Source organism: Anomalospiza imberbis, chromosome 13, assembly GCF_031753505.1.
Source record: "Anomalospiza imberbis isolate Cuckoo-Finch-1a 21T00152 chromosome 13, ASM3175350v1, whole genome shotgun sequence".
NCBI classification, from domain to species: domain Eukaryota; kingdom Metazoa; phylum Chordata; class Aves; order Passeriformes; family Viduidae; genus Anomalospiza; species Anomalospiza imberbis.
The window spans coordinates 7603218-7631167 of NC_089693.1; the positions used below are offsets into that span (position 1 = coordinate 7603218).

General features: G+C 48.8%; 3 protein-coding genes across 6 annotated transcripts; 1 reads left to right on the plus strand and 2 right to left on the minus strand.

Annotated features, from left to right (window-relative positions):
- Positions 1-3: 3 nt before the first annotated feature.
- On the minus strand, positions 4-2498 carry MRPL46 (mitochondrial ribosomal protein L46). Its single transcript, XM_068203725.1, has 4 exons — positions 2316-2498; positions 1755-1947; positions 1054-1227; positions 4-450 (listed from the first exon to the last, which is right to left on the minus strand). The coding sequence occupies exons 1-4, from the start codon at positions 2481-2483 to the stop codon at positions 200-202; spliced, it is 786 nt and encodes a 261-aa protein (XP_068059826.1). The 5' UTR covers positions 2484-2498; the 3' UTR covers positions 4-199.
- Positions 2467-6248, plus strand: MRPS11 (mitochondrial ribosomal protein S11). Its single transcript, XM_068203727.1, has 6 exons — positions 2467-2619; positions 2774-2884; positions 3121-3210; positions 3919-4048; positions 5405-5470; positions 5888-6248. Exons 1-6 carry the CDS (start codon positions 2573-2575, stop codon positions 5993-5995), a joined length of 552 nt encoding a protein of 183 aa, XP_068059828.1. The 5' UTR covers positions 2467-2572; the 3' UTR covers positions 5996-6248.
- On the minus strand, positions 5877-27930 carry DET1 (DET1 partner of COP1 E3 ubiquitin ligase). 4 transcript variants are annotated; one of them, XM_068203724.1, is made up of 6 exons: positions 27564-27930; positions 26013-27121; positions 22797-22987; positions 20969-21160; positions 6838-6915; positions 5877-6750 (listed from the first exon to the last, which is right to left on the minus strand). In XM_068203724.1, exons 2-6 carry the CDS (start codon positions 27093-27095, stop codon positions 6657-6659), a joined length of 1638 nt encoding a protein of 545 aa, XP_068059825.1. In that variant the 5' UTR covers positions 27096-27121; positions 27564-27930; the 3' UTR covers positions 5877-6656. The 4 variants fall into 4 exon arrangements, with proteins under 4 accessions (XP_068059825.1, XP_068059822.1, XP_068059823.1 ...); XM_068203721.1 differs by lacking the exons at positions 5877-6750; positions 6838-6915 and adding an exon at positions 15711-17201 and having other exon boundaries at positions 27564-27928; XM_068203722.1 differs by lacking the exons at positions 5877-6750; positions 6838-6915 and adding an exon at positions 15711-17201 and having other exon boundaries at positions 26013-27143; positions 27564-27928.
- Positions 27931-27950: the final 20 nt, after the last annotated feature.

Sequence of the window (27950 nt, forward strand, 5' to 3'; positions counted from 1 at the left end):
AGCTTCACTTCCGAGTATCGATTTTAATATTTATTCAGTACAGGGCCAGTGAAGAGAATTGGAAAATAAGGCAAAGGCAAATTATCCTCCAGAGCCCAAGTGAACATCTCATACAGCCAGACCATGCAAAGCAGCAGCTGTGCTCCTCCCTGGAGCCACGTCCCACATCCTCCCCATCTGCTGGAGCACAGGCCATTGCTCACAAGTCCAGGAGGAATCTATTGACTTTTTTCAGGTATTCTGACTTCAGGTAATCTCCCAGCTCCTTCTTTGTGACCCACAGGTAATCTGCCTTCAGCTCTGCCTGGGACAAATCCCTGCTTTGGAGGAAGGCTTTGAAGAAGAAGACTTTGGCTCCCACGTTATTCTCAGTTCTGATGGCCCTGGGGAATTTATACTTGTAAATCCCATAAGGTGCATTCCCCAGGACTTTGGCTTCAATGTGATCTCCTGCAAGAAGCCAGCAATGCAAGAGAGAGTAAGACATAAGAACACAGAGCAACAATAACTGCTCCCCTGTATAACAACAACACAGCATAAGCCATTCCCTGTATGTGGTACAGACTGACCATTCCCTCTTTGGCAGAAATACTGACAACTGTGAAAAAAACATGTTTTTTCCTCATGAAAAAACAGCTCATTTGGAGACCAGAGAGTCCTCTCAGAGCAGAGGAGGGAGGAAGGGAAGGAGAGGGTATCCAGCTTTGCCAATCTTGATTGAAAAGTAAGGACACGTGTTTGCCTTCATCACCCATCTGCCACAAAAGCTACTACAGGGCAACAGGAGGGAAAGAGAGGCCCAAAGCAATCCCAGACATTCAGGGATGGTGAGGTGTCTGGTGATACCCCAAAATGGCCCATGATGGCCAGACATGGCACTGCTGCTGCTGGAAGCCAGAGATCCCAACTCCCAGCGTGCCAGCCCTCTGCCATGAAATGCATTTTCCCAGCAGATGGGAGAAGATTTCACTACAGCAGATGGCAAATATCCCTCACACAGGGCACTGGAAGAAAACCACTGGGACAAACAGGAGGGAGGGTCAAGCTACACACCCAAAAACGTAGCCATGGCTCGCTCAGCTGTGCTCCGTAGCGTCTCTCCAGGCTGCCACTCCACTTGAGGCAGGAGCCACAGCTCCTGGTTACCAATTTTCTGTTTCACCAGAAGCATCAGGTTGCTGTCCAGCTTCCTGTTCAACGATGTTCGATCATTGCTTTTATCAGCATCTGCCAAAAACCAACACATGCTGGCAACAAAGTCTCCTGGCAGCATGCTCTGACCCCCTTGGTTATCAACCCTCTATACCTCACACCAAGAAACAATACACAAATGTGGATACATGGAATAAGACAAAAATCTAGTCAGGAATGCTCTCAGTCCCTCTAGAAGTCATTGCAGGATTGAGCTGCTGTTGTCCTTTCCAGAAGGACTCTATAATAGGCAGCCTGGATCTCCACCTTCACAAAAATCAACAAGAGCACTAAGCAGAGCTTGGGAACCAAATGACCAAACATTTCTCTTGTCTGGAAACCACATCTATGTTCATCGCTTTGCCCTGGTGAACATACACTTTTTTGCAGCACGGGAACACTGACTTTCCTGTCAGACTGTTAATTGCACATGTGCTGCCACAGAGTCAAGACTCTCTTTAAAACAAACAAAAGAAAGAGATCTAAAAATGCCTTCCTTCTACTGAATTGCACTCTGGCAAACAACCTGGGTGTTTTCACCCACCACGAACTCCAGGCTGTACCTGTTATCCTTGGGGCAGCTTTGAACTGCAGAAACTTCTGCTCCCACTTCTCCTCCAGGTCTTGAGCCATGACGACCGTCTTGCCACGAGCTTCATCCTCATCATACAAGCTTTCCATCTTCCTCTTGAGCTGCTCCTCCTCCTCCAGTTTACGCATTTCATGATCTGAATAGAGGCTCTTCTCCAGCTCTATCTAGAAGAGCAACATAAAGAAGCCTCCTTAAGTGTTTCTTAAGCCACAAGCACTACATTAGCAAGCAGAATAACATTATTTCCAACTCAGCAAAAGCAAGGCAACAGGAATTTCCTGAGGTTGAGCAGGGCTTCCCTGCTTGCAGCAGGAGCGCGTGACAGGGGCACCAACACCTCGGAGGAGGACCATGGGAACACCACAACAGCCACGGCGTGCGGTGCAAATCGCACGCAGAGCACTCGGGGAGCAACATCACAGACGGAGTGTGCAAGGCCACCAGCCCTACTGCTGCTCTCCCCTCATGCCTGAGGGCGCCATTTCCCCATCAACACCCCCACGCAGACACACGCACACACATCCCCCTCTACCTGCTCCATGAGCGCCGCCATCTCTTCCTCCTCCTTTTCCAGAGGCTGCGTGATTCGGGGAAGCCTCAACAAGCACATCGCCCCAAAAAGCTTCCACGGGCGCCGCGCGGCAGCGCTGCAAACCCACCGAGCGCTGCCCGCCGCCCGCTGCGCCAGGGGCGCCGCCATCCGCGCCCCACAATGCCCCGCCATGTCCCCTCCTCGCTCCCGGCGTGCTCCGCGGCGGCCGCTCCCCGGCGCGGCCCGGAGCCGCCGCCATGAGCGCGGCCATGGCGCTCGCCGGGCTGCGCTTGCTGGGCTGGGGGTGAGCGGAGAGGGCGGGACGGGCGGTGGGGAGCGGGGGCACAGCGGGGGGACAGCGGGGAGGGCCCCCCGCTCTGCGAGGTTGGCCGCTGGGGGCTTCCCGCTGTCGCTAGAGCCGATCTCCCCCGGCGCTCACCGGCGGTTGTCTCCCTCAGGGGCCGCGCCGCCGCCCTGTGCCGCGGGCTCCGCACCGGCGCCCCGAGGCTGCAGGACGTGGCGGGGGCGGCTGCCAAGGAGACGGAGAAGCAGAGCGAGGCCGATCAGAGGTGAGAGCCGAGGCCAGGCCGCGCCGGGAGGGCTCTGCCATCTGCCGCTTGCTGCGAGGTTTTATCGCCTTCGGTGGGTTTTCAGCCGAGGATGGGGAGGGAGCCGCTTGACTCAATCAGAAACGCAGCTTGTGTTTTTCGGAGGCTTGATCCCTTCTTCGTTTATTTCCCGATATGAAATGAAACTTTGTAATATTTAAAGAGCGAGGCCTGATAATTCTTACTTTGCTCCTCAGCTCTTTAATCCTGCAGAGGAACTCCATGAGATGGGATGGCAAGGTTTATGAAGAGGTCCCGATAGCTCACATCAAAGCAACGTACAACAAGTAAGCAAATTAGCTGCTCCATTCCTGCTCTCGTGTGAAATAAAAGCCCAGAACACGGGGTTTGGCCTGTCATCATTTTGATCTAAAGATTCAAAGAAAAACAGACGAGGGAGTGATGTTCATGGCTGGCAATATGATACTGATTTAAACCTCAGTGCTGTTCAGGGAGCTTGACTGTTCTTGGAGTGTCTTAAAAATCAATGAGATTGTTTTTGTACATTTTGATTACATTCTGATATGAATAATCAGATGCTGATAGCTGTAACAGCAGGTTACTTCCCACTAGCCCACTGTTTTAGCACTATTTCTGCACAGGTGTTAAAAAAATTATCATATTCTCCATGAGACAGTTGTGTTTCATCAGTGATTGCTCCTGTGATATGTTACTGCTTAAGGCTCTTTCAAGTTCTAGAAGTGTTTTGTGCGGTTTTGTTTGGTTTTGTTTTTTTTTTTTAATAGAAGAGATAAAATGCAGTGAGATGCAGATCTGAAAGGGCTGAGATAAAGCACACCTTTTCCATAAAGGTTCTGCCTGGGTCTGTAAGATGACCAGGTCACTGCTGGGTGGTCTCTGCAGTGGGTTCAAGTGGGATACTTTGAAAGGGAGACTGAAGTCCTGCAGTCAGCTATGCAGTAAGCTGAGCGAGAAACTGGAGAATAAAGCTTTGTTCCAGCTTGCTTCTTCCCCTTGCCCCTGTCCCTCCGCAGCACGCACATCCAGGTGGTGAGCTTTGACAACCAGCCGTTCTCCCGCACGTCCTGCGGCACAGAGGGCTTCCAGAACGCCAAGAAGGGCACTGCCATCGCAGCACAGACCGCGGCCATGGCAGCGGCAGTGGTGAGTCCCCACTGTGATCCCCCCCTGCAGAAGGGAGCTCTGACTGCCTGCCCCTGTACCTGTGCACAGCCCTGGCTTGCAGGCAGCCCTGTGGTGCTGGAGCAGTGTCCCAGGTTTTGTTTGCACACAGACAAAGTGTGTTTGAAAGAGCTGTTAGAAATGCCCCAAGTGGGAGCTGAGCTGTGCGGGTTGTGATTGGAAGTGTGTGATTGTAACTTGGAGCCTGTCCTTTCCTAGTGCCGGTCTGCATAGCCGCCTGTTTTCCTGAGTGAACATTTCTCAGTCATTTGGGGACTGTAGACCCTGAATCAGCTGCAGTTCAAGTTTTGCACCGTAGGGGACTGAGAAGTAGCTGTAGTTATTGTCTGGATGTTTTATATCTGTTCTCTGCCAGAGAACTGAGCTCCAGCCAGCAGTTCCAGTCACAGAAAGTGATGTTCTTGCACCTGTAGTTTCCAGGTGCATATGGTTTGTTGTCATTCTTTCTAAAAAAAAACATGTGGGTGTCCAGGTGGAGGAGATGAGGCTGGCTGTGTCACAGTCCTCATTACAGCAGAATGAGACAAGGTTAAACTGAAAATCCTTACCCTAAATTAGGTGGAACTCACTTCAGTCTTTCATGCCACAGGAGTTTGGTGCCACTGCTGGCCAGCAGCTTATTGTGGTTGACTCTGAGGGATATAAGAACATCTTCACTATTAATCTGTGCTCGTTGGAGCCTCCTAATAGCTGCATGGCTGTGCTTGGACAGATTTATTCTGTCACTGTTGAAGTAGTTAGTACGTTAATTGCACCAGAGCACAATGAGAAAGAGAGCCAGAGGATCTCCCTCCACGTGGTGGCAGCAGGGCTGTGCTGTACAGCAGTTCTTCATTTACAGTTTGAAAGCCCCTAGAATTTTTGCCCTGGAGGTGTAGACTCCTGCACAGCAAATCTAAAGCTTGCCTGCTCTCTCATTTACCCTCCAGAAAGAATCCACTGCTCACAGGGGAGAAGTCGCCACATTAGAGAAGGGAAAACAGCTTAGAGTTAGTCATTGTTAGTCCCTTGCCACTTCAGTCACGTATCCATGGATATGTCCTTTTTTGCTCTGGCTTTAGGTCACAGACAGTTTGATTTCAGAGCTTTGTCTGTGTGCAGAGCTCACAGTCTAGCACAGAAGTTCTCTTGAACTGCCACGGCCATACCCCATATCCCATTTGTTTCTAGTGTCTCTGCAGTAATCCCCATATATGTCTTCTGTATCTATTACTACCTAATCTTTATTTTTACTTAAATACTATTATGAAAATGAAAGACACCAGGGGAGTCAGAGTTTATGTCAGAGAGAACACTAACCAGTTGTTCTTTTCACAGAAAGCACGTGGGAAGGGTGTATTGCACGTGCGAGTCATTGTGAAAGGACTGGGACCAGGACGCAAAGTAGGTGTTGGAGTTTCTTTTCCATACTTTATTTTCTCAGCTATCATGGACGTTTTCTAAACTCAGGCTGGTTTCAATTAACTTGGTTTTTCTGAACCTGATAAAAAGGATTCCTCATTCAAGTACCCAGTAATGAATTTTTAGAGTCGTTAGAATTTTAGAGTAATACCATGTTGGAGGTAGAATAAAAGCTGTATTTGGGGTTTCTTATGGCTAAAGTAGGAAAATCAATGGGAATGCTCAAGAAAGGACTAGAGCAGATAAGTTTAATCTGGGTTTTCTGATATGAGTTATTTATTTTTAAGAATTAAGAAGTAAGAGGAATCGGAACAAGTTGATTTTCAGATAGGGGACGAAACTGTTTTGCCCTGAGCTTTTTCTGTGTGTTTTTAAGTGTCATCTGCTATCTCATTGCAGGCTGCCATCAAGGGGCTGACAATGGGAGGTTTGGAGATCATCTCCATCACCGACAACAGCCCGGTCCCCCACAACGGCTGCCGCCCACGGAAAGCCAGGAGAATGTGAGGGGCAGTGCAAGGGACACACAGCTTTCAACATCAGTTCATCAGAGACTGAGTCGAATGTTGCTTCTGTGACTGATTCTGGAAGGCCACCCTCCCTGGAAATATTTGTTGAGGGAAGCTTGGATAGACCATGCTGAGCCTTGAAAATGCAGGAGGTAGAAGCTACTGATAAAAGCAGGAATCTGTGTATTCCCTTAGTGGGAAGCCTCTTGTCTACAGAGTTTGTTGATTAAAATGTTGGTCTTTTGACAGCCGTTCCTGCTGTGTTCCCAGAAGTATTTTGGCTTATTACTGCCTTTCAACTGCTCTCTTCCTCTTACCACCATATGTGGCTCTTGTCTAGCCCTCCATGCCATTAGTGCCCTTGTCAGGCAGAAGGAGAGCCTGAGATCTCAATCTCCTTGTAGTCATTTGTAGTAAACAACTGCATGGAGTCAGGTCATCTTCCTTCCTTCTTTGTCTCACTGCTCACATTGGGAAACAAGGCATGGGGTAACTCTTTCCTTCCCCCTGGCTCACAGAGCTACGTGTGCCCTATGAGAGGCAGCTCTCCCTGTTCACAGAGCACCAGCCTGGATCCATTCCTGCCTCAGATCTGTTGCAGTGCTTTGTTTCACCCAGGCTGTACTGACCTGCCATTGCTCTTGGCAAAGGAAAGCACATCACTTTCTAAAGGGGCTGCTGGGATCTTGCCAGGTTTGATTCTTGCAGTCTCTGGCCCTGCCTTGTGTACCACAAACTGGATTTTCTGGGGTCCTGGGGAAAGCAAGCAGGGGTTAGTAGGCCCAAGGAATAATTAAATGCTGCCAAGGAGATACAAAGCACTCAAGTCTTGAACTGTACCTCTGTGTATCCACAAGCAGCAGGAGCTTGTTGTGGGTCTGTGATGTATTATTGCTGTCCCAGCTCCGTCCAGAATTTCTGCCAAGGAAATATGTCAGGAGCATTAAGCAGGGAAGGTAAAAGCAGTAACTGATTACAGGATTGATTTGCTGGATGGCAGAGTCACAGTGCCTAGCAAAGGGCATCTCACTGAAATCCCTGCTGCCAGAGAAGCCCTGGCACTATACAATGTGTTCTGGGCAAGTATTTCACCTGTAAACATGGTGTATTTTAGAGCAACCAGCAGTTCTATTGCAAATGCAGAATCTTCCTTTCTATTATTTCTCATTCTGTCATTCCTCTGTAGTTCCTTAAATTGTATAGTTAACTATTTTCTTCCTCTTCAGAGAAAGGGTACCATAGCAACCAGGCAGTGAACCTCCTTCATGGGGCTGAATGGCATACAGCAGGTTTTGAAAGAAATCACTGTGCTTAGAAAAGCCTGTTGAGTTGCATTTGACAGGAGAAAACAAGATTCAGACAAATCTACTTTAGTCCAACTCTGAATGTGAAGGGAGGGTGGGTGATCTTAAAGGGAAGTTCCTTGAGCTGTCACAGATTTGACAGTGAGGAAGAGAGGCACTTCCATAGATGTTTGCCACACTAGAAGAGTTTTTCCCTCACTCCAGAAATACGGCTGCACTAGGGACTTAATATTCTGCTTTTTAAGAAGATAGCAGGTCAGCCATAAACTGCCAAGATGAATTCTCTGAGTATGCAGTCAGCTGGCTGGGAAAGGGGTGTGTGATGTGCTTACAGCAAGGCTGGACTGGTTTCTGTGCCCAGCACAGCAACCAGCCTGACAAAGGAGGGGCACCAGGCTGTGCTGGCAGGTTTGTCTAACACACAGAAAACCAGACACTGCTGTTCCCTGCTACAGCCTGTTCACTGCATCGATGCAAGAGGTGCCCAAGTCACTTGAAGATGAACAAATTGAAAAGTAAAATTGTGGAGAGATCTGTAGTCCTCCTGGAATTCCGAAAAGAGTATGTGTGTGAATCAAGAGTCAGAAAACAACAAGAATAAATCTTCATCTTGCCCACACTTAAAATCAAGACTGTGTTCTCTGTAAAGGCCACTCCTTAACACTCTTTGTTTCTGGGTGTTTGTGAGGGTTTTAGGAGGTCTGCCAGTGCATCACCACTGATTATACAAGTGGGAAGCTTTACGTCCCTCCCTGCCCTGCCTATTTCTGGTAGCTACCCCCACTTCTTGCTTTGACTGACAGTCCTGTAACACCCTCTGTGCTGGACAGAAGAGGCTGAGGCTGTTCTCCATGGCTCAGTGGCTGGGATCTGTACAGCATGATGCAAATCTTCCAGACCCCCAGCTCCCTGTACTCTGAACTCCCCAGCATGATACTTCAGCTGTACAGCTTTTTACTGAAATCACATTTTCCATCCACATTCTCTCCTGCCCTGATGAAGCACTCCCAAAACCATGTCCTAACTTAGTGCACAGTCTGAGCTGTTTATCCTGCAACACATCCCAGGGCTCTGGGGCAGTCAGCGAGGCGAGGGAGCACAGCTGCACAAAGCAAGGGCTGGGGTGCTCCTTCTTGCACACACTGTACAGTGGAAGAAGGCTTAAAACTCTATTGTGGTTTGTGTTGCAGGGAATTAACAGACGCCAATAGTGCTTAACGATTTCCTTACCCTTCAAATGAAACTATTAATTAAGAGCCTGGTTTTAGTCAGCCACTGGTGTTTACGAGTTCTAATTGCTTTTCTTGGCATCTGGGTAGAAAGCTGTTTTCTACTGGCTCACATTCCTCCTGAGCAGCAATTACTTTATTTGTCAGTAGCATGGCCACAGCATTAGCACTCTCATTAGGGTCATATCCTCTCCCTCTGGGCTTCCCTGTTGCTTTTGGACATTTTGCTCTCCATTCCCTCCTAAGTTTTGATTCCCTACACTCAAAGATTACTTTTTCTGAGAAACAATCTCAGAAAATGCTGCTGGTTGCAAAGCTTCATCCTGGTTCAACACTGGCCTTTCCTGGGATTTTGCCTTCCGTTCTAAATAAACAGTCACGTAGACCTCTCTCCATTGTATCCCAGTAAATCCCTGTGTAAAACAGAACAGTCTCCTGACTTACAGATAAGATGCTGCCTCAGGTTTGTTTACCCCTTACTGAGTGCCACACTACCTTGGGGAGTTAATCTAACTCAGTTACCCTTCCTTTAGACCTGGGATGGCACCTGGTGGCCTGGAAAAATAGCCCTCAGCCATCTCCCTAATCGTGTATTATTCTGCAAAGAGGAATTTCTTCTTTATCCCCAGCAACAAGGCCCTTCTGCCCAGAGCTGCAGCTTTATCTGCTGAATTGGTGATTTACTATGTCTTCCACGAGCATCTCAGTGACAAGAGTCAGGCAGCCAATTTGGATCCCTTTGTGAGATTCAATTAAACCATAAAGTGATGTCAGTGTCCTTTAACAGCTGACTATACACAAGCAGTCAAGGAGAAGGGGGAGAAGGGGACAGACCCTGCAGTGCTAATAAACTGTAGCAGCAGGGGTGGCTTACAGCAGCCTGGCTGCAGCTGCTAAAGACATCTGTGCAGGTTTTGCTGGCTTTCCCTCTGCTGTGGGAATACCTGGCTCGAGATGTGCACAAGGAAGGTCACTGAGTAGGTGTTTATAACCCTAAAGCACCCCCAGGAGTCTTGAAGAAGTAACAGTTCAAATCAGGTTATGTTTTTGCACTCAGACTTCGGAAGATAATCACAGTGCTGCTTTCATGCCTAGCATCTGCACCTGGCCCCTCTTCCCCTCCAACCTCAGACCTCTCAGACCAAAAAGAGATAAAGGGCCCTCAGATTGGTTTTCTGCTTTCCCAATATTCTCCTCTCCCTGAAGAGGCATTAATGGGTACTCAATGGCAGTAGGAACTGCTCAGAGGTTTTACTAATGAACAGCCTAAGAGCATCCAAGTCCCCACACTGATGGTGAGGCAGGGCTGCAGGGTCCTCCTGCGGAGTTGTAGAGGGGAGCCAAGCCTCGATGTTATTTGTTTTTTTTGAAACCACTCACACCTCCTCTGCTGAGTTCTCCAAGCTTCCCCTGTACTAGTGCCACTTGGCAGGGTCCTCTAATTTCTCCAGAGTCCATAACCCTCCTGCTATGCCCACATCTACTGATTCAGACAGTGGAGGCTGTGCACCTGGACCAAACATCTCAGCAGCTCTGGAGCCCTAACAGCCATTGCTTGGGAAAGCTGCTTCCAGAAGCAACCTCACTGCTTGCTTTTCTAAAAAAAAAGTAAGCAGAAGGGAGAAAGGATTGGGCACAAGGGGCTCCTCTGCACAGCAGCAGGCCAGGCTTCCCACCCACACAGGTCTCCAGGTAATAAAACTTGGGGCCACAGGCAGGAGAATTACATATTTCACCCACCAGTCTTCCATCCTCTGCCCCTTCTGCAGGTCCCAAGGTGAAGTGAAATAGGACTCATGTCTGCATGCCCCAGCCTGCAGGCACAGACCTTGCTCTCCTAATTGCCAGCCAGGCTCTCACACAGCCCCTTGGCAAGATCTGGGTGCTGCCTTTCATTTTGCTCCTGCCAAATCCACAGAAACAGCATTTTCCTGACCTGCCAGGGTCAAACTGACCAAGAAAAGCAAATTACTGTAGACTGGCCAGCCCTGGGGACTTCTTAGTAAGGCTGATGGCTAGAAAGCAGCTTTCTCCAGCACTGGGAGATGCTCTGGGACAATCTGTCCCTGGACATGGTTGTAAAACCAGCCCTGTTTACCAAAATCCATCCAAAGAAGTGATGCTGGCTGGGGAGATCCCCTTCCAAGTGATCCTGCAGCCAAGAGACACAGTCACCAAAGGACCAGTGTAAAACTGGAACAAGCCCTGCTTGGCCACAAGCAGCTGCACAGCAGAGCTGCTCTCCCCAGCCCTTATCAGAGCCAGCAGATCAGCACCAACATCACCTTCAAACCTGAGCCCTCTCTGGGGAAGCAGCCATGGGGGATTTAAGGGGTAGGAGGCAGGATGAGGAGAGATTAACTCAGACTTTGCTGCCCAAAGCCAGACAGGCTGCACTGCACAATCATGCTGTTGAGATGACATTTGTCTGTCCTATGTTATAGGAGACCCTGTTTAGCTGCCCGTTGCTCCTTTTTCCTTACAAAGAGGGATTTTACAAGCATTAAGTACTAACCAGTCAGAGGTGAACCAGTGACCTACCTACACTGCTGCAGGTATCAGCACAGATAATCTAACTTACCCTGACTTAAGTACCAGCCCCCAAAAAAATAGGGCAGCAGCAATGAAAATTATCCATCACGGTCAGAGACAACGGAGCACGTGCCGGCTCTGCGCTGCGGGCAGTGCCAGTGTTTTGGGATGGGAGTCCCCCATACAGGGACAGTGCCAGCACTGCAGTAACCCACGGGATGTGTGTTCAGCCCCGCAGCTCGGGCCACAGAGGCGCTGCTGCCCCTCACTTTCCGAGCTCGCCATTTGAACCGCTGTCCCCAGGCGGCTGGCGGGCACAGCAAGGCCGTTTCCATGCGGATGGGCTGCTTCTCCCCGTTGCTGTGGCGACGGCACTGGGCGCCAGCAGGTCGGAGGCGGGAGGGCGAGGATCATATCTCCGCGGAGCTCACCAAGGGCACTGGGTACATCTAATCCAGCACTGCTCCATTTTAGGCCTCCGAGAAGCACCAAGGAGCTATCAAATGACCAGCTCAGTGGCAGCGAGCAGGCACTCACAGGGACGCAGCGCTGCCCACCGCTCTTAACACCACCCTAAAATCACATCCAACAGCAGCCAGATGGCCCTGGCAGGGCTTCCCTGCCACCTGCCTGGTTCTCACCCCTCCAAGCCCCTTAAGCAACTGGTCTCACACATCCCAGCTCCAGCTGCCCCAGGGCTCCAGCCCAGGGCTGATGTCAGCACTGCCAGTGCACCCTCACCTGCCCCATCCAAGGTGACCAGAAGCTGCTGCCCAGTCAGGCACTGGGAGAGTGACAGTGTGCTCAGCCACCCAACTCTCCCTCATGCCCTTCTGCCTCCATACCTGGTGCTGTTACAACACACCTGGATAGAGGAAGGACACTGGCAGATGGAAGGATGAACTTGTGCAAGAGTAGCTTTCAGAGGGAACAATTCACTGCCAAAACCAGGGGCTTGGGGAGGCTGGAGCCCTCTGGGCAAAGCCAGGGCTGCTCTGGACTGTGTTTGGCATTTTGCAAAGCTGCTGGGTAGAAGGGAAGAAGACAGCCATGGAAAGTAGGAATAACATGTGCCTGGCTTTAAAAAGACTGAACTCAAACTAGTTTTGTCATCCACAGAAAGTAAACTCATCCAAAGGTTCCAGTTCATTCCTGGCCAAAGCAGAATGCAGCAAATGCTGGGGACTTGGTAGTGTTATCCAAGGGCCCTGGGCATCCATGAGCCATCTCATGACATTCCTCTACAACTGTCCTCAACTCATTAATCAAGTGGGGGCCCACATGTTACCCAGATGCTGCAGCACAGCCCAGAGTAGCCAGAACCAAGGGCAATGTCTCTTTCCAGTTCTCCTCACATGCAAGGTCACAGCAGTTGGCCATAAATTACCAGTTTCCACATTGCCAGTTTAAAACTATAGCATTTTTATGTCAAAACATCATTAAAAAAAAAAAGGTGTCATTCAGTGTTTTTCCCACATCAGTATTTTTCTGATAATTTATTTCCTTACAGAGTAAGTACAGCTCTTCCCCAAGAGAAACAAAGTCAAATCAGACCATGGTCAGCAAACAACTCTAGCAGGGACTAGGGCTGCCTGAGCCAGCACCAGGCTGGAACTGCACTGCACAGCTCAGCCCACAGCCCCCACAGCCCTGGAGCAAGGGAAACAATAAAAAATAAAAAGCCATTTCACCATTCCCTCCTCCTCAGGAGTATTTAACCAGAAAAGCTTTTACTACCGTAACAAGACAAGGAAACACAAGATTCAGGCACATCAAAGACACAGACTCCGAAACTTGCATAGCAAGGACAAAGTAAACCCACAAAATCCTGTCCTATTGTCCACAGGACATCCATTTGCTCTGCATCATGCACCTATCTGAAGGACAACAGCTGTGAGAGGGCCACATGTCTCACTGCTATCCCTTTACCATCTCTCTGCCCACAGCCCTGAGAGATCCTTGCAGGAAAAGCTGGCAGAAAAGCAGCAACACAGATCCTAAAGAAGAAAAACAAAGAGATTTCTTAAAGCATCAGAAATCTGATTCTTCTACCTGGGTCAAAATGACCAAGGGAAGAGCTTAACAGATGCAGCACCTGGGCAAAAAGAAGGTCCTGTCAGTACACACAGGCAGCTAAATCAGGGCCAGCCATGAGCACTGGAAGGTTAATTGATAGGAGTCTTTAGTAGGGACACATCCTAAACGTATCCATATGTTTGACTCTAATGGGATTTCTGTGCCTTTCTGTCTAATGCCTTTTATATAAGAAATAATGCAGCTGTCCTGCTCTCACTACTTTTATTTTCTTAAAGCAAAGGCAGCACAAGAAGTAACAAAAGACGGGATTTTGCTGCCAGTCAAACACAGTTTCCAGCTCAAGCATCTCCTCCTCGCTTAGCGCCTATCTGAAAAGCCACAGGCTCGAGAGCTTTCTGGTGTGCTCAAGGTCTGCACAGGAAAGCATCTGAGAAATGGAGGAAAGATTCAAAGGAAAATCACTTTCATGCTCATGATGCAGATGGTTAGAGGAACTAACACAAACAGGGATGCTGCAGAGTTCTCAGCCAGACTGTTCTGCAAGAGGCAGGGAGCAGCACATGGAAAACCCCAGTGCCTCAGCCCAACCTAAAAGCAGTGGACAGGCTGCTCTGCCAAGCAAGGTGTGTTCAGCTTTGTGCTGGCTTTGGCTGGGGCAAAAGGGGATGGAGCCCTGCTTTCCTGGAGATGGCTAAACACCTGCCAGACCATGTGAAGTGGGAATTAATTCCTTGGTTTGCTTTGCTTGCATGTGGCTTTTGCTTTACCCATTAATCAGTGTTTATCTGAACCCACAAGTCTTCTCACTTTTACTCTCCCAATTCCCTCCCCAATCCCACTGGTGAGGGACTGAGCAAGTGGCTCTGTGGGGCTGAGCTGCCAGCTGGGGTTAAACCACAACAAGCTTTCATCCCTTGATCATGCAGAAAGTGACCAAAAGGTTAGATAAATGCTGTAAATGGAATAAAGGAAGAGTACAAGCTGGGCTAGTAATAATATACAAAGGGAAAAATGTAACAAAGAAATCTTCTCCCGGCATTAGTTCATTTTGACAAGAATTTGAGAAATCTGCAGGAACCACAGAAATGCCTCAGGTGGGAACATTCTTATGGACACTTGTACTCCAAGTGCCAGGAAGAGGCAGCAAGCTCCCATGGGATATGTCTGCACAGCCCTGCCATCTCTTCTTAGTAAAGGAATTCCCATCTATACCATTCAGATTTTTGGAAGACAAAGACAATAAATCAGACTTTTAAAGCAAATTCTGTTTATTCTGTTTTTGTCTTGTGTTGCTAACAAATCTTTACCCTAACCTAGGAAAAATATCAGGTAGAAAATATCTCCCCCTTTTCTCCTACCCTCCCCACCACACACACTTTTCGTTTCTTAAATAAAAGCATCAAAATTTCAAGCATGAGAGACTTTTCTTTCCAAACACTTCTGTAACAAAATTAACTCTGTTGTTGATATAAAATGCAGCAGCCAAGACCAGAGGATTTGCTATGCTACTCCAAGGCAATTAGTACCCAGTATGATCAGTTTGTCTGCAAACATAATATGAAAATACTTAGCACTTATCCAGCACTTTTTATCCATGAATCTCAAAGTGTTTTACAAAAGCTGAAAATATGTTTTTGGCCTCATTTATGGAGAAGAAAACACCAGCTGGAGTAGGAAGAGATTTGCCCCCAGCCTCAGAATTTAATCGCAGAGCTAAGAACAGATCTCTCTCAGCCCCACGTCCAACAATCCATGCCACACACTCTGCTTCACACAGGGAAGCCTGAATGTGGCAAAAGCCCCTATTACAGGAATGCTGAAGTTTATATTTTTGCCACTGAAAAAAGAGTCTCAATGGAAATCTGACAGCTAATTTAGTAAGCACTGACTTCCTAAGGCTGTGACACCAAGGAGTAAACAAAGTCTCAGATGGAGCAGCTGGAAGCTTGGGGAGGAAAAAAAAGTCTCATACTGAAGTGCGAACAGCTGTGAGAGTGGTGCAGAGGGAGGTAAATCCATGATCTACAGTGTGCAAACGATTCTCCACTTGGAGCTTTAATTGAATGTTTGAGGAACAGATCACAGGATAAAACCCTAAAACCATGATAAATAGTGTTATTAGATGAGAGGAACCTGCAGCTAAAGCACTGACACCTCCTCTGTTAGTTGTCTCCTGACCCACCGGCACTCCTGACAGACCTGAGACACCAACAGTGCAAACACCAGGAAAAGAGCAGCGAAATGCATTGTCTTCCCTAGAAATAATGTTTAGCAAGGCCAGGAGAGAAGTACAGTGAGGCAGAGAGTGAAGGCTGATTCAAGGACCCCAGGACACCCTTAATTCTGAGGTCCACCACTCATACCATGAGCAGGCATCCTCCACCCACTCAGCTCTTCTCCCGTGCATCACCAGCAAAATGAATGCATGACTCCAACACTCCTCTTCACAGGCATGTGGCCACAACACATCATCCACAGCTCATTTTGGTCCAATTAAGACACCCACGAGGTCCTTTAACGGAGAGGGTCTCCTGTGTATTAGCACCATTTTTCTATTGCCCCCACTGTACCTCCTAAAGGAATGGGACAAGAACAGGCTCCAGCTTCTGAAGGAGCACATAGGGATGCTGGGATGGTTGTGCTGCCTGGCAGCAGTCATAAACCAGCCCTCCTGTAAAAACCCCCAGATGCTGGCTCACAACCAAAACCTCCATTTTTAAGCAAGAAGGGCAGGCCAGCATCCTCACCAGCCCACAGTGGCAGGTAATTACACCCAGGAGCTTAATTTATCAGAAGCACAAACACTGCCATGGTCCAGCCAACACTGCCACACTGGCCAGCTGTGCTCTGAAGCCTGGAAACAGCATCTGGGTTCTCACAGAGAACAGTGGATCAAACAGACAGAGGTAAGCAACCTAAGTCAACAAGTTCATCTCCAGATTGCCCACCCACAGCAGTGAACATGAATTCAGGTCTCCACCCTTCCTCCTGGGCAAATCCTACTCATTTTCTATGCTGGTACTCCAACACACAGGAGGATGCCAGCAGCTGGGTCTCCCTCTTCTCAGCAGCAGAACTGCAGATGGCTGTGAGGATTAACCCCCATGCTGTAGAAAAGTCCTTCTGACGTGACAAAGGAGCTGCTGTTGCTCCCCACACCCTTCCCAAACACCCATCTTCCTCCTGCACACACCTCCTCGTGCATTACAGACACAACCAGCTACCCTGGCCTGCTGGTGTAACACCACCTCTCACTTAGGAGCTTTTACTAAGGCACATAGATTAAATGACTTGCATAAGGGTCAGGAACACACCTCATGTATCTTAACTGTAGTGATTTCTCACACCTTTCTTTTCCTGACCTCTTGCATATTAAAATGATATGAGTAGATTGTGTGGATGAGAGAAGGATCTCATTTCCCTAGCAATTCTGAAGACACAAACAGGGGGAGCTATACCCAAGCCCTCCCCATGGCTCCCATGCCTTCCTTCTGTGACAGGTCATTTGTCCAACACAGTAGGAGAGCACCAGTGCAGAAGGGAGTGCTCCACAAGTGTGATGCAAAGCTCCATCTCTGCCATCCTAAGACCCACAGCAGGACAGAAAACAGCCATGCCTCTGGGAAACCAGGAAAGGAACCTCAGCTACACTTTGTTCACCAACAGGAGCAGGGAAGGACAGCAGGGGGATCTCTGCAGTACAAACAGTGTAAGAAGTATCCACCCCCATAACTGGGGTGGATCAGCTTTCCACAGCTGAGGCTGAGGGCCCTGCGAGATGCCACTGGCAGGAGCTCCCAGGTGAGGCTTCTTTCCACGAGCGATGGTTTGGTTTCCCAGAAGGTTTGAGTGTCTGGCTTTGGTGCACGTGTGGCAGAGGCCCAGAGCCAAGGAGAGCAGCCCCGAGCCCCTCTAGGTGCAGCTGTGCCTCATGTGGAAGTTCACCACGTACTCAGCGTTGGTGCGCTGCACCGAGATGGCGAAGGGCTCGAAGGGGTGGAAGGTGAAGGCCACCAGGCGCCGCACTGTGTGATTGATGGGGCGCCCCAGGAGGCCTGCCTGGATCTCAAACTTCAGCAGGCCAGAATCACGAGCATAAAATCTGAAAGGAAAAGAGAGTCAATTACGGCTGTTCCCGACTATTGACTTTGCCATCTGGGCTCTCCGCACACAGAGACAAGTGCCTTGTTCAAGCTCTGGTGCTCCCTGAGGAGCAGAAGGTGCTTAGCTGGGTGTCTGGCTCTTGGCTTCACAGGAAAGTCCCTCTCAGGGCAGTTGTTTTCCACTGTCTAGAAAAACATCACTTTTATTTTATTATTAGCAATGAGAGAACTCTGCCTGTCACTTTGATGGACAAAGCTGACTTCACAAGAGGGAGTCAGTTTGGTTCACACCCCACCTGTGCTGGCTCTCCATCCTCTCTTAATGCAAGCTGCTCCCCTTGATCCCTAAGGCAGATAAACTGTACAGAACTGAGCTCCCTTCCTTTAGCAATGGCCTTCACTGAGAGCGTCAGGCCACCCTTTTCTCCTCGTGGTACTGCCAGGGAAGGCTTTACACTGCTGTCCTTGTGCCTGCTACCTCCCTGTTCCGTCAAGGAAGGGATCCATCAAGGAAGTCGATCCAATCCTGCTCAACGGTGCCATGTTGTAGTGTACAGCTCAAGTAAGGCTTTGCAATTCCTTTTAGATTGCCACCAAAAAGCATTAATGAGATAGGCTGTGCAGGAGGTACCTGATGAATTGGATTCAATAACCACAGCAAGGACAAAGGTCAAGGAAAACCTTATGACCTTCTGCTGTCACCCACACACCTGCCTGTGGGTCAAGCTCATATGCATCAGGTGAGCTCTGGAACACAGCTCCATCGCAGAGGGAACACTTCCAGGGGGATGAGACAAACAGCGCTGAAGAGACAGGTGAGTCCAGGGAAGCTCTCTGCTTCCTGAACCCCCCCTGCACACTCTGTGTAACTGACATAAGCCCAGGTAACACCACTGTCCTGTGCTGCTGTCAGAACACAGGACTCTCTGTGAGGATCCCACCCTCCCCAAGACTTTGGAGAAGGTTTCTGGGATGTAGTGGTGGAGGTTTCTGGATGTGATACCCTCACCAAGTAGCTGGGCTCTAACTCAAGTCCTCCCCCTGAAGCTGTCTCTGTTTGTTAGACCATTTTCATTAGACCTCTTCCAACTTCAGGCACAGAATTGCCATTATGCCTCCCAGCTGTTTTCTTTTCCACCAACACTTAGTGCATGCGGGTATTTTGCATTTTCCTCGGATTTTAACTCCAAGAACGCTTTTAATGTCGGAGCACATCTCCCCCCTGCCAGCAATACGATGCACTCAGCTCTCAGCCTGGAAGAACAGATGATGACAGATACCAGCGATGCTGTTTCAGAAGCAGACATACTCCACATTTTAACAACATAGCCTATTGAGAACCTCATGTTCTTCCTGGAGGGCCACTCTCCTCTCCCTTCCTCTGAATCAAAGCGCCAGCCAGCCCTGCCTGAAAATTGCACACAAGAACCCAGCAAGAGAGTCACAATCTTGGTATTTGGCTTTTCAAAAAGCCCTTTCCCTCCTACACAAGGCTGGGTATGCAGAGGGTCATTCTTTAAATAAAGCACAGTCCTCCATCTGTTCCGCTCTCCCCCAATCCACAACAATTTACTACTCAAGATGAAGCTCCCTGTAATCTTAAAGATGTGCTCAGTTTGGTATTTTTAAATGTATTTTTAAAAGTGCTCTGCAATCAGAGGCCATTTCCATGGGCTCTCATTCTGGGGATAAATTAGGCACTGCAATATAAAATTGTATGTCAACAGAAACAGCAAGACCAGCCTTTTCAAACTGTAGGAAAATGGAAGATTTATCTGCAGACCAATTCTTTGGTTAAATGGCTCCTTATTAGCAATCTAGATGGATTTTAGAGACCCCCTGCTATAGGTAGAGCTGTGTTAGAGTCTCTTCCCTCAAGTGCCATCATTTCACTCATTGAATATCTCTTCAAGCCTCCTGAAAAGAGACTGGAAGGCGGTGGTGATGGGGAACCTAAAGTCCTTCCCGTCTGACAGCAAGCAACCACTGGTCTCTTAAGTAGGCAGAATTGAACCTTCTGGGATGCAGAAAAGCCCTAAGGGTTAAAAGAACACAGTGCACAGAAATATTGAATTGATGTCGAAAAGGTCTGGAAGCCTTCCTAGTTCTCACATCGTGCCAGGAAACTGCACACAGATTATAACAACCTTAGCTACTGAAGGGTTTTCCATTCCAGACAATTACAGGACTTACATTACAAATCCTGTGGTCCCTCATTTCCAAGCCCTCTAACCCCAACAGACAGCTGGCATTATTTTATTAATCCCTTTGTTTTGCATGTGAGAACCACAGCAGCACTATTTCAGCTACTGAATGGTTAAGGTTAGCGCCTCATCTTCTGCTTACTTTCCAAAAACCAGGAGCCCCACTGCTCCGAAGCTCTATTCAAGTCCTAATTGACTCTGCACAGCTTTGAGCTTTAAAAGCTCTGGCTCTGAAACGCTGGTTTGCTCAGGGGAGGGAGGGAAGGTGGCACTTGGCTTTGTTTACTACAAAGACTCCACCGCAGCACATGACTGCGGTTCTGCTGCCTTTTGTCCGCGGGAGCCGGGCGCAGGTTGGCGCTGGCAGACAACTGCCACCCTGCAAGTTTTCCCAACGTCAAGCATGACAAGGGGGAAAAGGGCAGGCTTTCTTTGCAGATAACATGGAAGCTGGAGATCAAACCAAATCATACAGGCAGAAGAATCAATTAAATATACATAATTTGGGAATTGAGAGCGCAGGAATAATCAGAAGTTCCCCGCCACCTGAGTCAGAGCCAGGGGAGATATGAAACCACTTTTTGAAAATGCATTAATGAAAATAAAGTTGGGAAGCGGTCCAGAATGATCTCCCTAGGCTGCCTGAGCCCCCAACACGTGTGTTGTCACTAAACAAAGCACTCAGGCACTGAAGGCTCTCTTTGTTTTCAGAGCATAGGTTTGCTTCTGCAGTACTAGGAGCAGAAAGACTATTCTGCCTTGATAACTCAGGCCCTTTGAGCCTGTCAAGCTGGAGATGTTGGATTTTTAACCACTACCTCTTGCAGCCATGGCTGCAGCCAACAAAAAGAAATAAAAAGTCCTGATGTTTCTTTAAGAAGCTTTGCAAACCTCCTTATTCTCAAGCTCAGACTTACTCCCTCTGCCAGCATTGGAGGCTCAGACAGAAGAGGCACAGAATGGCCCAGACACTTGGCTAAAATTCCTACTACAGACAGAAATTTCCTACAGATCACAGAGAGAGGGGAGTATGACAAGGAGTACAGCTCTCAGGGTGAGAACAGTAAACAAGGGAAGTCTGAAAACAGCTCAATCAATACCACAAGCTTTCTGAGTAACACCTAGCCCAGATACTATTTTATTCACAGGACAAACCAGACAATCCTTGCCAACTAAACCCACATGCTCACAGAGGATCCTTCCAGCACAGGAAAGCAGACATCAGAGCTGTATCACGCTGCAACCCAAACACAACGGCAGCACTGCAAGAAGAGGAGGAGGAACAAGACCATTCATATGGAAAAGGCTGAGACTTCACCACCCAAACCTTCCCCAGAGCACAGCAACTCAGCAAGGAAACATGAAGAACCCTCCCACACATCCGCATTATTGTAAAGGAGAGAGGCCAAGTTTTGTAGGACTGCTGAAATAAATCCCCTGGTGAAAGGATTTCCTAAGAGAAAGGCTTCCCTCTACTCCCTATTCTGCACACTTGATGCCACATGGCAGAGGTGATTTATAGTGACTCCTTGCACTCTCTCCTCACATACAGCTCCCCATACCTTATGGGGTGATCACCACAGGTCTTGGGCCGCTCCATGACTGACACCCACTTGTCATCGTAGCTGAAAAGGGACAGGTCGAGGTAGGGGCTGCCGCTGTAGGACTGGGCGCTGATGGGGAGCTGCCCCAGCAGCCGCCGCACGGCCTCCGTGTGCCCTCCGTACTTGGCGTTCACAATCGTGTCTTTGAACCTGCAGCAAACCAAGAGACACCTTTTGTTCACAAAGGCCACAGGTGAACAGCACATCTTAAATAAACTAAGCAGGAAAACTGACAGGGAAAGAAAACAGCTGCAGTGTAAGAACTAAAACAGCTCATTTCCAAAGATGTATCACAGTGATTCAAATATCAACATGCTCTGCTAACCTTTTCATCCTCCCTTATCATTGCTGTCTCACTCAGAATGTCCAGAGTGACAGAAGGAGAAGAATGTCCCTACTCACAACATCTGGACCCAGCTGCTCTGCAGTACAGGAAATGAACAGGATCAGAAACAGGGAGAGATGGATTAGCAGCTTATCAGTCAATCTAAGTTCTACCATGAAGCCTGGAAACAGCATGAGCAAAAGCCAGGGGGCTTTCACAGTAACAGCTGAGCCCTTAACATTGACTTGACAATCCTCCTCTCTCCACCCATTGTTTTAAATGCATAAAGGGAGAAACCTTAGATGATGAAGAACCTTGATGAGAAGCATGAAACTCTCCAGAAACTACAGTGAGCTGAAAGTTCTTCCTGGTGGAGAGATTAACATAGGCTGGATTTCTCTTTCCAAGTAACATTTGAAACTTTACATGTGCAAGACTGACTGTGCAAGAACAGTCAGATCAGCTGCAGGGACAATTATGAGGGTAAACACTCAGCCAGAAGCCAGCTCACTGTGGACTATGACTTTGCTGTGAAAGTTACAACACTCCTGTTACAGGTCCTTGTAGCAAGGGGAGGAAAAGACTCTCCTTTCTACTTTAACAAAAGGCAGAAGTTGTTCTTCATGAGTCTTCAGTGAGTTCCCTCATTCTCTCTCCCATTAAGCATTATGGATTTCCTGACAGGTTGCTCTAGAAAGTTACAGACATAGTCAATTTCGTCAGACTTATGTGACATCAGCTTAAAGTCAACAGAAGCTTGATGCCCGTAAGTGGATGGCAAGTACTTTGGATGATGAGAAACAAGTCACTGGAAGAACAAAACATCCTGAGTCACAACAAAATTTTCCTAGAGAAATAACACACTCTGCCTCATTAAAACCACATCTGACTGTTAAAGCATATTCTAGAAACCCAGGTTATTTTGGTATTTTGTTCAGCTTTCACAATAGATCTAAGCAGAAGAGTTTCCCTTCTCCTAGTACAGTGATGAGAACCACGAGCTGGTGACTGATGTTGAGGAAATGCTACAGAACACAGTGTGGTACACATTAAATTCAGAGAATGTCACTTGGCAAAATACACTCAACTGGATCATGCCAGCATCTTGACAAATCCTATCTTCAGGGACCAAAGTTACTGGGCAGTAATACTTTAATAACCTCCAAAAGAGTTACTGCTCAAGGAGAGACAGAAACATCTCTCCCTCAAAATTCCTTTCCTTTCTTCTAAGCAGCAGTTTGCAATTGCTTTGTTCCTTCCTCTAACAAGGTAAATGCTGCAGAATATAAAATCAGATGCATCAGGCTGCAAGATGAACCATGTATAGTCCTGACCCTTGCACCACCTGGCAAAGGGGACCAAAGGAGCTGGTTTTCTCAGGGTTGGTATTTGATACTGGCCTTCAGCAGACGGGGGTGAGCGTGTGTCTATACGGAATAAAGCATGCTCCGAATGGCTCACCGGCGCTGGATCTGCCTCGCAAAGTTGTTGCTGGAAGCTGAGCAGGGGAACTGGACAGCCTCACTGTGCAGGGTGGCATTCCTGAAGAGGTCACAGAAGTTCTCAAACAGCTCCAGCAGCTCATCAGATGTGTTCTCAAACACAGCAATGACCTCCGTGGTCACCATGTTGTATACAACGAAGAATGAGGGCTGGGGAGAGAGGCAGAGGTTACCCAGGAGAGCACAGGTAGGGAAGCTGTCCCTTCCTTCTCCCCACATCACACCACAGACCTCATTCAAATTCTCCACAGCACAGGAGAATCCTACATCCTCACACTAATCCACTCTCCTATTGGAATGCCTCAACACATACCCAATTATCCACCTCTCAGCTGTGATTATTTAAGAAAACTTAATGGCCTTCCAATTTTTCAACTCGAACTAGATGCAACCGTACTATTTTCTCTTCTTCTCTGTCCTCCACCAAACCCAAAACACTTACTCAAGTGCCAAATTTAATTTTCATTCCTGCTGAAAAAATGACTTCAGAACCAATGCTAGCTGACCTTAAATTATTTTTACCTCTGCATAGATATATTATTTTCTTCCCCTTCTTAATATCTGCATCACACAGAGATGAGCCTTTTTAATGTACTGTGCACTACATCACTGCCCACAAAAAGCTGTGTCCTCTAGGTACCCTGTCAACACAGAAATGAAAATCTGAAAGACATTAACGACTCCTTAATGCTGACATTCTTGTGCAAAATGGCCCTTGTACCATGCTGTGGACTGGCAATGGCAATGAATCCTGGCATGAATGAGCAAGAAATTGGGAAAAAAGGTGACATTGTGTCAGCACAGCTACATCAAAGGGAGGTGACATTCCCATCCCATTGGGAAAGGGCATATTTAATTCTTGGTCATTAAAAGTAGCTTTCATTAGAGACACGAGTGCTGGCACCCCAAAGTAAGAACCTGTCCCCACTTCAAAGGGAACTAATTCCCATGGTATCTGATTAAATCTTCTGCCAATAGAGGCAATTCCTAAATGCTTCACCTACTGCTCCCAAACAATGCTCAGGGATGATGGCAGGCATTCTGCCCACCCCACCCATCTGCAAATATCACAAGGTTTTACAGCCCCAAAATAAACTATGATAATACAATCCAGCCCCTACATGTCCAAACGCAACACACAAATGAGGTTACTCACTAGACTACTGCCTGAGGAAAGGGAAGCCCTTCTGAAATAAAGGGTTGGAGCAGAGAGAAAATAAGAGAAGACAGTAGAAGGAAAAACTATTTAAATCACTGAAGACTACAGGAAGTATCCTCCAACTTTAAATTTAAAAAATTCCTTTGCCAGGTTAACACAGAGACACATCTACAGGATGTCCCTGAGCAGGGAAACCTGCACTGCTTTTGCAGCACGTGTAACACCACCAAAACATCATCAGAGCATGGGAGGCAGCAGCTGAGTGCCACAAAAATCACACAGCAATGCTGCCAAGCCTATCAACACAAGCCTACAACAGCAAAACCCCCACAAGCTACCTATGCAGAGCACACTCTTAAAAATCTCAAAGGATACAGTGCAGACCCAGATGGAAACCATACAACTCACAACCATGAACAGCAACTCCTCAACCCTCTTGGCAGAGAAGTCAGAGGGGAAGAAAGGAGCCTGAAATTGGAAACCTCGTGTTCCTTGTCTGACAGACTGAAGAAAAATGGAAGCTGTAGTTACTTTGTGAGCCAAGTTTTATTCAGGAAGCCCTAACACAACATCTACCTTCAGACAGGTCTGTGGAGACTGCTCCACAGCTGGAATTATCTCCTGGAAGAACTGAGAAATGAGACACTTTTCCCCCAGCACGAAACCCAGTGCCTGAGGCGCACTGTAAACAAGCCATAAACTGCATCTTAAAGTAACCCTGGGGTGAAAAGAGTCGAGAGCTCCCTGCAGCAAACCAGGCACTAAACCCTACTAACAACAGCAGAGTGCAGAGCTGAGCCAGTCACAAACATTTACATCAGGGCCAGGACTCATTCCATACACCAGCAACGAGCAGAATCCTGCAGGCCACTGCCACAGAGCCTTCATTTTTCTGAGACAGACATTCAGCTTTACACCAATGGGCAAAATGGATTAGATAAAGCCTTACCTATTTCTTCCCAAAGCAACTCCCCCAAACAAACACCACAGAAGAGGAAAATAAAAACAAACCAGAGTCATCTCCCAGGAAGAACTCGACAAAGGCAATACATGAAGAGCTACTGTTTATTTCTTGTAGGAGCTGAGTCCTGGCAAAGATGTGGGGAAGAGAAGTGCATGAGAGATAACAAACCTCTGGGGAACAATCAGACCTACATGCTGCATTGGATATTTTATTAAAAATTCTTGCTAAATACTTTCAACAGAATAAAACCAAGCTGATTAAAGGAATAAAAATTATTCTTCGTTTCACAGGGCTCAAAACATGACCAAACACTCTAAAAGCAGTAAAAAGAGATGATCAACATGCAGGGTTGTGAAACATCTGGAGGGACCCAGCACTGACTGAGCTACATTTGCTCTAATTCCACTTCTTTAGTACTAAATTGAAAAGAGAAGCAATTGGCCCATTAGCCCGATCTAAAAGCTGCTACTCCAATTTGGAGAGATCATAAATACTACCTCTTACTGAAGCTTGAAAGACTAAGCACATAGGCAGAACAGAAATGGTAATTGTACCAGAGAAAATGAAGACTATTATATTTGAAAAACATGCTTGAAGATACATGAGGAAAGGGAGAGACTACCTCTACAATTTTAATGGACTATATAAAATATCAGCTAAAATTAAATTCATCTGGGGATTTGGGGAGGGAAAGAGGATTGAACAGCATCTGTGAGCATGGGGAACAAGCCTTGGAGAAAGGGACTTGCTAACAATCAGATCTTGTTCATTTTGCAAGTGAGAAGGAAGATAGCAATGGAAATAAGAAAAAAGATACAGAAGTTATTCAATATCAGAGGCATCATAAAAGACTCAGGTACTAGGGATCCTAAATAACCTTTCCAGGCTCATTAAAGAACAGCTCACAGCATTGTAATGCTTGAGCACTTGTCCCAAAGCAATGAGCAGCCTGAGTATCTGAGCCACCCGGTCTAGAGGACCCCTAGCAGGACAGTTGGAATTAGATGATGTTCAAGGCCCCTTCCAACCCAAACCATTCTGTGATTCTGTACCTGGGAAGGATCTGTCACCCGCAGCGTGACCACGTCCTCACTTGTGTATTTGATAAACAGATGGTTCTCATCCAAGAGCTGCATCTTCCACATGCGGAGCTGCCTCAGCTGGTCAAAGTACTGGAAGAACCTTCTTTTTGCTATAGCACTTCCGTCCTGCTCGGCCCTTCTCCACAGGTACACCAGCAGCCTGTGCTTCAGGGAGTTGATGAAGGGCTCTTTGTAAGGGTTGGCCATTCCCGTCTGCGTGTCCCGCTGCACCTCGGGGTACACGGCAGACAGCGTCAGGAGATCGTCCTCGTAGCAGAAGCGGCCGATGGTCCTCACGTCGATGAACGTCCCCTCGGGAGTCACCTGAAAGACGTGAATGGTCTGCTGCTGCACAGAGAGGATGGCCAGGATGTTCTTGTACAGGTACAGCCCCTGGTTGTGAGACAGGATGACTTTGTCACACTTGAAGGTGCGCGTGTCGCACAGCCGGCCCGTGTGCAGGTCTATGATGTGCAGGGAGTAGTCCTCCAGCGGGGAGCGGGGGTTGGGGGTCACGGACTCGCTGTTGCGGTACACCTCGAAGAAGGGCGGGTGCGGCTCCTCGGGCAGGTAGGCGGCCGAGCCCACGATCACGTAGCGGCAGTCGTCCGTGAACAGGCTGCACTCCCGGTTCAGGTGCTCCCCGTTGGAGGCCACGTTGGTGATGTGCAGCAGCACGAAGAAGCGCTCGAAGAGCCGCCCGCGGATGTTGACAGACCTCTGGTCGTTGCCGTTGGCCAGGATCTCCCCCTCGTAGCCCTGCAGGAGGTCCTCGGCCGCCTGGCAGCCCTGGTACTCGTAGATCTCCAGCGAGGTCTGGTCGGAGGAGAAGGCGATGAAGTAGCGGCCGTCAGGGGAGAACTTGCGCAGGAAGCAGGGCGGCTTCTCCACGTTGACCACGGTGAAGTTGGGGAAGACGTTCTGGTGGAAGACGCGGACCTGGTGCCAGTGGGTGCCGGCCTTGCCCGAGCTGATCCGGCGGCGCTCCAGGCGGTGGATGACGTTCTGGTTCTGGATGCGCCGGGGCCTGATCGTGGGGGCCTCATGGTCCATGGTCAGAGCTCTACTTCATCTTCATCCTGCAGGGACAGCACACATGCCCTGGCACCGGCCTGGAGTCCAGGGCACAGGGAACTGCTCACATGGACCAGAGCACCCGAGGAGGTCGGCTAAAAGGTACAGAGGGAGAGGGGGAATAACACGGGAGGACACGGGGAGCAAGGGGAAGGACTGGGAGAAAGATCGCAGTGGGAGGCACCAGGAAAACAAGGGCAGTCCTGCCTGCTGAACAGAGACACAGCGGCGAACCAGGAGGGGAAGGAGGGAGCCAGGGAAGGGCGCAGGCACAGCTGGACACCAAGGGAATAAAGGGAGCTCCCATACACCGGGAAGGGAGCCCAGGAAGCCAGGAGTAAATGCAGACATGACAAGCAGCAGGCACAGGGTACAGCCTGGAAAGAACGGAGGGAGCTGGGGGCAAGGGGGCATAGGAGGGATCACCCGCGGTGTGTTCAGGCCCACCTGCCGAAAGGGAAGCGAGGAGCTCCGGTCCCCCGGGATGAGGAAGGACTGAGCTCCAGGGAAGCCCGGGGGGAGCTGAGGGCCCGCCGGCCAAAGGTATTGGGGATCTCCCGCTGGCCCGAGGGGTAAAGGGACACGGGGGACCGGGAACCGCGGTGGTCTCCGCGCCGGTTTAGGACCGGGGAGAGGTGGCGGCCGCGCTCACCGCTGGGGCCGCGCCGGCTCCCGTTCATGCCATGGCCGCCGCCATCTTTCCGCCACGGCACAGCAGCGAGAGGGCGTCAGTGCACTTCCGCTTCCGGCCGCCGGACCAGCGAGATGGGGCCTGCCGGGCCTGAGTGCCGAGAACGGCCTGGCGCGCCCCCTGGCGGCGGGAAGGACCCCAGC

What these genes read in the sequence shown, in the direction of transcription:
- MRPL46 (XM_068203725.1), bottom strand. Translation starts at nt 2,483, where the DNA reads ATGGCGGCGCCCCTGGCGCAGCGGGCGGCGGGCAGCGCTCGGTGGGTT. An exon ending in TGGCGGCGCTCATGGAGCAG is followed by an intron (nt 1,948 to 2,315) that starts GTAGAGGGGGAT and finishes TTGCTCTTCTAG; the next exon opens with ATAGAGCTGGAGAAGAGCCT. An exon ending in AGCTGCCCCAAGGATAACAG is followed by an intron (nt 1,228 to 1,754) that starts GTACAGCCTGGA and finishes GGTTTTTGGCAG; the next exon opens with ATGCTGATAAAAGCAATGAT.
- MRPS11 (XM_068203727.1), top strand. Translation starts at nt 2,573, where the DNA reads ATGAGCGCGGCCATGGCGCTCGCCGGGCTGCGCTTGCTGGGCTGGGG. An exon ending in CGGCCATGGCAGCGGCAGTG is followed by an intron (nt 4,049 to 5,404) that starts GTGAGTCCCCAC and finishes TTCTTTTCACAG; the next exon opens with AAAGCACGTGGGAAGGGTGT. An exon ending in GACTGGGACCAGGACGCAAA is followed by an intron (nt 5,471 to 5,887) that starts GTAGGTGTTGGA and finishes ATCTCATTGCAG; the next exon opens with GCTGCCATCAAGGGGCTGAC.
- DET1 (XM_068203721.1), bottom strand. Translation starts at nt 27,095, where the DNA reads ATGGACCATGAGGCCCCCACGATCAGGCCCCGGCGCATCCAGAACCAG. An exon ending in GCGAGGCAGATCCAGCGCCG is followed by an intron (nt 21,161 to 22,796) that starts GTGAGCCATTCG and finishes GGTTTGCTGCAG; the next exon opens with GTTCAAAGACACGATTGTGA. An exon ending in TGTGGTGATCACCCCATAAG is followed by an intron (nt 17,202 to 20,968) that starts GTATGGGGAGCT and finishes TTTTCCTTTCAG; the next exon opens with ATTTTATGCTCGTGATTCTG.